This window comes from Ursus maritimus (assembly GCF_017311325.1).
Source record: "Ursus maritimus isolate PB19 chromosome X unlocalized genomic scaffold, ASM1731132v1 scaffold_X1, whole genome shotgun sequence".
In the NCBI taxonomy this organism is placed as follows: Eukaryota; Metazoa; Chordata; class Mammalia; order Carnivora; family Ursidae; genus Ursus; species Ursus maritimus.
Genome location: NW_024423319.1, coordinates 106,104,197 through 106,114,370, shown reverse-complemented (window position 1 = coordinate 106,114,370; position 10,174 = coordinate 106,104,197). Strand labels below are relative to the sequence as shown.

General features: G+C 38.4%; 1 protein-coding gene across 1 annotated transcript; it reads left to right on the top strand.

Moving 5' to 3' along the window:
- The first annotated feature begins 301 nt into the window (after window positions 1-301).
- On the top strand, window positions 302-9,861 carry DDX53 (DEAD-box helicase 53). The gene is made up of 2 exons (XM_040626277.1): window positions 302-320; window positions 7,934-9,861. The coding sequence occupies exon 2, from the start codon at window positions 7,936-7,938 to the stop codon at window positions 9,859-9,861; it is 1,926 nt and encodes a 641-aa protein (XP_040482211.1). The 5' UTR covers window positions 302-320; window positions 7,934-7,935.
- Window positions 9,862-10,174: the final 313 nt, after the last annotated feature.

Below are 10,174 nucleotides of genomic sequence, written 5' to 3'. Positions count from 1 at the left end.
CCTCAGTTTTCTCATTTGTCAACTGTATTGCTTTTAGAGGGGAAAACTAGAGCAGGCACTTAATTCACATATAGGAAAGGGGGCAAAGTGCTCAGGAACCTAAGATTCACATAGGTCCACATATTATTTAACAATTTACTGAGATATAGTTCACAGCCACACAATTCATGCATTTAGAGTGAACAATTCAATGGGGTTTTTTTGTATATACTTAGAGAGTTTTGTGAACTCTGTAACAATCACTACGCATTACCCCTCTCGCCTCACTTCCAAGTCCACCTCACCTCCCACGTCTGTCCTCAGCCCTAGGAAATCCTCATGTAGTTTCTCTCTGTATATTTGCCTACTCTAGACTTTGCATGTAAATCAAATAATAAGGTAAGTAGTCTTTTGTGATGGACTTCTTTCACCTCACATAATGTTTTCAAGGATCATCTACACCAGCATTCACCAATATCACGTTCCTTTTTACTGAACAGTATTCCACTGTATGTATACACCACGTTTTGTTTATCCATTCCTCAGGTGATGGACATTTGGGTTATTTTTGGCCTTTTGACTAGTATAAATAATACTGCCATTTACATCTACGTACAAGTTTTTGTGTGAATATGTTTGTTCTTCTCTTGGGTAGATACCGGAGAGTCGAATTGCTGAGTCATACGGTAACTTTATTTACTTATTTGTTTTTATGATAATTTTATATTTGACATTTTGAAAAACTGCCAAAATATTTTCCAAAATGAACGCACTTTCTTTTATATTTCTACTAACTGTATGAGGGTTCGAATTTCTTCTTCACATCCTCACCACCTTATTTGTCTTTTTTTATTACAGCTGTTACAGTTGGTATGAAGCTGTATCTCATTGTGAATTTGATTACCATTACCCTTATGACTAATAGTTTTGAGCATGTTTTCATGTGTGTACTTCCTGTGGGTTAGCTGAAAATTCCTTAGAATTCCCTTTTAATTCACCTGTACTGCTTTTGAGCGTACTTATTTGTATGGCTTTGTAGTGGTTCCTTCAGGTATCGCATTATGTATCTGCAACTTATCACAGTCTATAGTACTATTATTTTACAGTGTGGTCAAGCATAGAAACCCTTTCTCTTTTTATGTCTCTTTACTCTTCCTAATTGTAATATACTTGTTTTAACGATCTCCTCTAATACATTTAAAATGATATCATACATTATCATGATTTTGCTTCAAATGTCAAACATCATTTATAAAATTCAAGAAGAGCTACTCTATTGCATTTAACCCATATTTTTCCTTGTTTCCTTTCCTTCTTTTGTCATTCCCTTTTCATGTAGAGAATGTGTGTCAGCCATTATTTTACGTTACATCTGCTGGCAATAAATTCTCTTAGCTTTCCTTCATTTGAAAATATCTTGATCTTATTTTCATTTCTGAAGTTATTTCCTCTGCATATGGAATTCTGGGTTGATTGCTCTTGTCTCTCAGCATGTGAAAAAATATTATGCCACCTCTTTCTGGACTCCATGGTTTTTCATGACAAATCTGCTATCATTTGAACAGGTGTTCCCCCTATAGGAAATGTGTCATTTCTCTCTATCTGCTTTCAAGAGTTTTTCACTGTCTTTATATTATATAAATTTGATTATGCTTTGTCTTGGCATGAATTTCCTTGGTTTTAGTGTGTTTGGGGTTTACTAATATTCTTGAATTTGTAGGTTTATGCTTTTTAGGAAATCAGGAATTTTCAGTCCTTATTCTGTTGAGTATCTGTTCATACCCATGTTCTTTCTCATCATCTGCAATTCCAAGGAATATTAGAGCTTTTATTATTGTCCACAGGTTCCTGAGGCCCTGTTATTTTTTTCGGTTTTTTTTTCTCCCTGTTAACTACTTCATTCCTCTTTCATTTCCATTCTTTTATTGAGCCCACGAAGGGAGTTTATTTTGATTATTGAATTTTCCAGTCCTAAAATTTCTGGTTCTTCATTGTATCTTCTACTTTTTGCTAAAACTTTTCTCATTTGTTTCAAGTTTGTTGATAAGTGCTCACTGAAGCTTTTTTAAAAAATGATGGTTAACTTTAAAACTTTTTCAGATAATTCCATTGCCCATTTCTTCTCATTGTTGGTATCTATTCATGTGTTCTTCCTCATTCATCCTAATTCTTAATATGGTGGGTGATTTTTAATTCTAAGACATTTTATGTACTATGAGAATTTCAGTATTATTTAAATCTCCAATTTTGCAAGTCTCCACTGACACCATACTGGTATGGGAAGTTGGGCCCTACCTTCTTACTGCCAGGCGGACGTGTGAGTCCAGGCTCCCCATTAGGACTTCACCTATGTTGTATGTGAGTACAGTATGCCAAAAAGTAAGGTATGCTACATTACTGCTAGGTGAGGGTGGAACTCCAGGCTCCCCACATAGTTTCTATTGACACAATGGTGTGGGGAGGGTGTGGGTGTGGAAAGGGCATCTCATCACCTCTGCACAGTGCTGAAAATACAGTCTTGGAGACTTGGTCTGCCTGGACATCACCACAGCAGGGAGAGGTAGGAGGACCTCGCTACCAACAGATGTGGATGGAACTCTAGGCTCTGCACTAGGCCTTTGTTGATGGGGGCAGGGGAAGTGCGCTATGTTGCTGTTGTTGTTTTCTGCAATAAGCGAGCAGGGAAGTTATTATCAGAAAGATTTCTTTCTTGATAGGCTGCTCCTTTCTTGGTCCTTTGGCTTAAAAGAACAGGTTTTTCTTGGGACTTTTTTTTTTTTTTTGGCTGTGCCTGTGGGTTTTTCTGAGTTGCAGCTTCTCCAGCACCCAATCTAGGATATAAGGGAGGCAAAACAAAAAACAAAAAACCTAGGGAACTTACCACTTTGTCATTCCTTAAATTCCAAAATCCTTAGTTGGTCTGCCTTCTTCTCTCCAGATTTCAGTTTTCTTGTTTTATATATAAAATAAATAAGCAAAAGGAATAGGGAGAAATGTGCCTATATCATCTTGTCCAGAATCAGAAGTCTCCCCCTTTTACTATTTTTTTCCTATTTTTTTTAATGTGGCCTCTAGAAAATTTAAAATTATGTGTGATTCACATCACGTCCCCATTGGACAAAGCTGCTGTAAATGTTAGATTTCTCACTTGCAAATAAGAAGGTTAGAAGAGATGCTTTTCCAAGTCAGTCCTTCCTACCTCTAGATTCCCATGATTTTAAGGATTGTTGTTTGGCTTCTGTATATAATGTGAATACTGTAGATAACTGTTTTTCTTTCTACTTACCTATATCATAGCTATCAGAAATGAAATCGTCCTAGAAAGCCCTTCAAATGACTCAAAACAGAGCCAAGGGATAATTGAAATGTATTATTTTTAAAACTCATTCCAATATCTTAGAATTTCCGTAGGAAGTAGTTGGTAAGCAAGATTTTCTCCAGTAGTGCTTATTGCAGGTGCTAATCAGCTTACAACATTTTTTTTTTACTGTTTGTGCTGAAAGGAGATTTAATTACATCAATAGCCTCACTTCTTCATATACCTAAATAATACATTCCCCCACCCTGTGGAGAATAAACTAAATTTGATATAGAAAGATTTAATGGGTAGCTAAAAATAAGCACTGTAGTCTCCTTGAAAGAACTCCCAGTACTCCCTATTCCTCCTTTTATAAAGACTTCCCTTTTCTGAAACTGCTAATGAATAGTTCTTATTTCCTTGTGATTCGCTCCCTCATCATACCCTTCCATGTATTTTGAAAGACTATTAAAACTCATTTTCTTCCAATATTCATGGTAAGTAATCTTACTGAAATCCACTGGATCCTTAAACAGAACAATCCCAGTAACTGCCCATGAAATCTTGGTTTCCTAGAAGCCTTGTTTAAAAATTAAGACAGTGCCTTTCAGCTTTTGGTACAAGATGTAAAGTTCTCTCCTCAGCACTGCAGGGTTCCCCAGTGGTCCAGTTGTCTCTCTTCCCAATTGCTTCCCTAGCAATATGTGTTTCTCCATCGTGCCACAAAAAAGACCTTCTTGAAAGTCATTGCTAATTTCCTTCTCCCACCTTCAGTAGTTTATTGACTCCTTGTCCTTCATGAAGTATTTTACATTATTTAGCAGGTCTTCTCAATCTGTTCTCTTGTCTTATTTTCTACTATAATGCTCTCTTATTCTCTTGAATTTTTCTTATTTCCTCACTTGGTTTCCTGTCCTCCCCATCTCATTATCTAATCATATGTCTTCTCTGATTCCTGAAGATATTCTCAAACCTGTTTTCCATTACTCTCTATTTGGTGGGAAGAATATTCATTCTCTGTTTCAACTCTACTCTCTGTGCTGATTATTCTACTTTTCCTCCTGTCTTCTTACCTGAACTAGAGTCCCAAATCTCCAGTCCTACTTCACATTTCCACTTCCATTTCCCCAAACCACCACAACATGGACATGTCTGAAACCAAACTCTTCCTCTTGCCCTATAAATGACTTCCCCTCCAACTTTCCTGCCAAACAGCTCCACGATTCTTTTCTTCGAAGAGTCCCCAACCTGTCAGTTTGAGTAATCTTTGACTAAACGCTCCTTTCATTCCATCTCTACAACCAGGCACTAAATCAAGCGTACTTTCCGCTACGGATGGGAGTCTAGTGGAGGGAGAAAGCCTTAAAGCTAATCAGACCTGAGTCTAAATTTGTCTCAGCTATTTACCATACCTTTGCATGAACTTGGATATACTATGTGACAACTAGGAGTTTCAATGTTTTCACATGGAAAAGGAGAAAAACACTTATTACAGAGTTGCTGTGGTGACTAAATAAAACAATGTATTTTACATGTTTGGCATATACTAGGACTAAAAATATTAGTTGCTACTTGGGTCCCTGCTCATTTTAGCTGTTCCTTTCTTGAATTAGCACGGCCACACTCTGTTCAAGTCTCTCAGTTCAATATACTTAAAATATCACAAATACAGCCCCCATTCTTCACTTCATTGCATCCTGCTTTCCCCATACAGCCCTGCTTCCCTAATTAATACTGACAGTGTCAAGAGAACTCCTTCATTCTAGATTCATTCCTCCCCCCCCATTTTTTTACCATAATAATTTAAAACATCTTTGACTAACTTTTCAATTCCTGAAAGTTCCCTTTTCCCTTCCCTTGACCCCAATTTTTTTTCTCCATTTCTCCTTTGTCCTTAACCTAAATCTTCTGTCCTAGTCATCCAGGCTGCCCTCATCACCTCCCCAAAGCCACATTGATTTCCTACCCTAAAACTTTAATATCCTCCTATCTGTAATTTCACACCTCCTAGTGACAGAACAGACCTACATCCGTTAGAGAGCTTTGCCTCAACTCTCCAGCCTCCCAGACATTTTGGCCTGCCATCATGTTTAATACCTGATAGCATTCTGAAGTGTGTTTATTTGCTAATAGGCTAGATGAGCACTTGCAATTTCTTGTGCTTCACATACAAGTAACATTTCAAAATCAAATCTGGCTACTGGCATTAGTTTTACTTATTTTTTTTGACACGGTAGGGATCTTTAACAATCATTTGTGATCCTCATTTCACTTTCTAAAGGATATTTTACAAAAAAAGGAGAGTATGAATTAGAAAGTTTAAATTTAATTAATTTAGATTTATGAACACATTTTTATTACCTTCATTTTCATTTTGATGTAGACAGTGGAAATTCTATCAGGAAAAATCTTGGAGAGACATTTGGGAACTTCCTTAATTGTCTCTATACACCTACTGTTTCTGTAACACAGTTTATTGAGATTTGGAGACTTCCTACTATGAACCAAGAAATGTAACTGTGTCTCTGTGTATATAAATATTACTGTGTCATTCCACAGATAGCAGAGCCAAGGCCTAAGAAGCTTAGAATCAGCTCAAGGACCCACAGCTAATAAGTGACAGAATTGAGAGCAGAACCCAGTTATTTTGGCTCTTGTGTTCTTGACTACTACCCCATACCACTGCCGCTTCTTTAGGCTCTATATTACGTAGTTCTGTGCACAAATACGCCAATGTGTGCAATGATGATGGCAACCTTTGCCATAATATATTGCACCTGCAGAACAGAATAATAGCCAGATACTTAGCATCCAAATAGACCATTTCTACAGGTATTTATAAATTATAAAATGCTGTACAGATCTAAAACCAACTATAGTTGTTATGATTATTAATGCTAACTGGAATTCCCCAAGTCTAGGTTGCTTTAGATTATCAAAGAAAATTAAATTAAAATACTATCAAAATTGTTTCTAAGGAAGTCCCACCTACAGGAATGCTTCAGGACATCAACATTAACTTATCTACAGGAAAATTCTGTGGAATTTACAGTGGCTTAAAATTACCTCAATTCACTGCCTTTAATATTTCACTCTTTTCTTGTTGCCTATCAAGTATTAGGGACCACCCTAAGCAAAATGGTGAAGAATGCCTTAAGCACAATCTTCTCTTTCATTACCTTTCTTCAGATACACTTTATCAGAAACCCCAACCCTTCCTTTTTTGCCTCCCTCTGTTCTCTAAGAACCTCTTAGCCAGCTGCCCCACTAGAATGCATCTACTTGGCAACTTTATACTTTTGTGGTGGTGTTGTTGTTGTTGTTTTTGTTGTTGTTTTAGAGCAAGTTACTAATGTACCAAACCAAAACCCACAGGGTAAATATCTAATGGAAACATTTCAGAAAGGAGATAAGCCTGTTCCAGAGATTTCTGAAACAAAGAATATCACACTGGTGGCCCTTAATTTAGGTGATAGTTTCTCCAATGGTAGGGAATGACCCTGAAGGCACAATATCTCTCAGTACCTATAATACCTGCACAAGTCTTCAATCCCAATAATTCACTACAATGAATTCTGTCACAAAGTGTACTGCTTCTGTACAGGGCTACCCTTCTCCCCACTTCATGACTTTATTTCACTTCATTATCATGGCTCCTTTTATTCTCCTATATCACCCACATGAAACAATAGAAGCAAAACCAAGTCACTTTACAGTAGAGCATTGAGAGCCCCTGTTTATAAGCTAAGAAATGGTTCTCAATTTAGACTCTCAAGGATTTGCTGAGTACTCCTAGTCAAATCCTTAAGGATATCAGGACCTCAACTTCATTCTCTAACTAAGGAGAAAAACAAAATGACCCTGACATATCCAACATGTCTAGAATTGTGTGGAATTCTGTACTATTACATACTATTATTTAATATAAAGGTGAAAACAAAGACAGGGAAATACTGTATACTCTTCAGTTAAAGCCACTTTTCACTAAACAAATTTCCCTTTTTAATAGTTAATGAACTAAAAGATATTGGGAATGCTTTAAAACTCCTAGTATAATTCATAAAGAAGTGTAGGGGACTTGTAACATGCTTCCTCAGAACAAGTCTTGTGGAACTATCAAATGAAAAAAATTCATTCGATAATCAATATTCATCCTGAGCGGTATTTTCCAAACTGTATCACAAAGAACATTAGTTTCTACAAAATATTAGAAAGAACTGAATTTAAATAAGAGGTGAGCATTTGAGGGTCAGCTAGACTTAATGAACTGTTTCCAAAGAATAGAGTAATCATAATTGTTTATTATTACTATAATGGAAAGGGAGAAATAATTTTACAGTGCGGAAATCCTGAGTAAAGCTACTTAACCACATGACCAAGGTCGCCCTCGCCAGCGACAAGTCATGTTACTGAGTTGCTTTAAATTTTGCGTCACAGGTGCCTGCCTACCTCGTGCCAGTACCGAGTCCTGTGATTGGTCAGCCCGATGAAGCCCGTGCCACTACGTCACATAATAATTCCCTTCCTAACGGCTGCACTGCTATCCACTGGCGCCATAGTCCGTTGGTCAAGCGTCTGAAGCGAAAGAGCCCTCAGACCACATCTTCTTCCCACTCTAGGTAGGCAAAAGGCCAACAGCAGTCTTACCTTACTCAGCAATGGCCTGGGCCCCAGAACAGAAAAGGGCAGAGCCTAATTCAAGAGATTCCAGGGCCGGCTGGGATGGCAGGGGCGGCGGCAGCGGCGGCAGGGGCGGCGGCGGCCGTGGAAGGGGCGGAAGCGGCAGAGGCTGGAGCACTCCCTCCGACTACATGGAGCTTAGAGCCTCAAGCCCCAGAGAACCACCTCTCTGCTTTAGACTGAGGAGCAATATGATTGGTGTGGTGATTGGTCGTGGTGGATCAAAGATAAAAGACATCCAGGCTACGACAAACACCAAAATACAGATCATAAAAGGTGATTCTGAAGCGGAGGTAAAAATTTTTGGCACCAAGGACATGAAAGCAAAGGCCAAAGCAGCTATAGATGTTCTTGTTAAAAAACAAGAACGAGGCCACCATTCAGAGTCCCATGTCGATAGTGCCGCACCTCAGGCCTCTGCTGGAAGAGAGTTTCGCCCAGATAACACTGGCGGTAGGCAAGTTCAGCCACTGATAGATTGGGATCAAATTAGGGCAGAAGTTGTAGAGTGGGAAAAAAGAAAATGGGCAGATTTACCACCAATTAAGAAAAACTTTTACATAGAATCTGAAGCAACCAGCTCATTGTCTCAAGTTCAGGTAGACCTGTGGAGAAAGGAAAATTTTGACGTAATGTGTGACGACTTGAAAGATGGTGAAAAGCGCCCCATCCCCAATCCTACTCGTCTGTTTGAGGATGCTTTCCATCCTTATCCTGAAATTATTGAAAGCATTAAAAGAGTAGGTTTTCAAAAGCCAACGCCCATTCAGTCACAGGCGTGGCCAATTATTCTACAAGGAATAGATCTTATAGGAGTTGCGCAAACCGGAACAGGCAAAACTTTGTCCTATTTAATGCCTGGGTTTATCCACCTCAATAATCAACCAATATCCAGAGAGGAAAGGAATGGACCTGGCATGCTAGTCCTTACACCCACTAGAGAATTAGCTCTTCAGGTGGAAGCTGAATGTTCTAAGTATTCATATAAAGGTCTTAAAAGTATTTGTATATATGGTGGCGGAAGTAGAGAACGACAAATACGAGATGTTACCAAAGGCATAGATATCATTATTGCAACTCCTGGACGACTAAATGATCTGCAAATGAATAACTTTGTCAACTTACGAAGCATAACCTACTTAGTCTTAGATGAAGCAGATAAAATGCTAGATCTGGGGTTTGAACACCAGATAATGAAGATTTTACTAGATGTGCGCCCAGACCGCCAGACTGTTATGACAAGTGCAACTTGGCCAGACACCATTCGTCGACTTGCTCGGTCTTATTTGAAAGAGCCTATGATCGTTTATGTTGGTACTCTGGATCTAGTTGCTGTTAATACGGTGAAGCAAAATGTAATCATTACCACAGAAGAAGAAAAACGATCTCTTATCCAAGAATTCCTGCAGAACCTTTCACCCCAAGACAAAGTCATCGTGTTTGTCAGCAGAAAACTTGTTGCTGATGACTTATCAAGTGATTTGAGCATCCAAGGCATACCAGTGCAGTCACTGCATGGCGACAGAGAACAGCATGATCGTGAACGAGCATTGGAGGACTTCAGAAGTGGAAAAGTGAAAATACTGATTGCTACTGATTTAGCATCCAGAGGTCTTGATGTTAATGATATCACACACGTATATAATTACGACTTCCCGCGCAATATTGAAGAATATGTACACAGAGTGGGGCGTACTGGAAGAGCAGGGAAGACTGGTTTATCAATTACCCTCATGACTCAAAATGATTGGAAGATCGCCACTGAATTGATTAAAATTCTGAAACGAGCAAATCAGAGAGTCCCTAAAGATCTTCTAACAATGGCTGAGCGATACAAATTGCATAAACAAAAAAAGGACACAGGAAAAAGAAAATCTCAAGGAAAATCCAGGGAGTTTTATTGATATCTACGTTGAAAAGTTCTACTAGGCTACTAGAAGACTGAAGATATGTTAAAGATACGTAGTTTTCAAGATACATAAAGAAGTACTGGACACATTAGCAGTTTAAAGACATTTAACCAATTCTTAAATACCAAGCTTTCAATATTGTGTATGTTCCTTAATAAAGTCAAAAGTGTTTGAAAAATGAGAGAGTGAGAGACTGGAAAAAAATATTATGTGTTGGTTGATTTTTTTTTTAAGAGAGAGTGCATGAGTTGGGAGGAGGGCAGGGGTGGGCTGGGGACAAAGGGAAAGGGAAAAGGAAAGGGGGAGA

Coding starts and splice junctions, on each gene's coding strand:
- DDX53 (XM_040626277.1), top strand. CDS start 7,936: ATGGCCTGGGCCCCAGAACAGAAAAGGGCAGAGCCTAATTCAAGAGAT.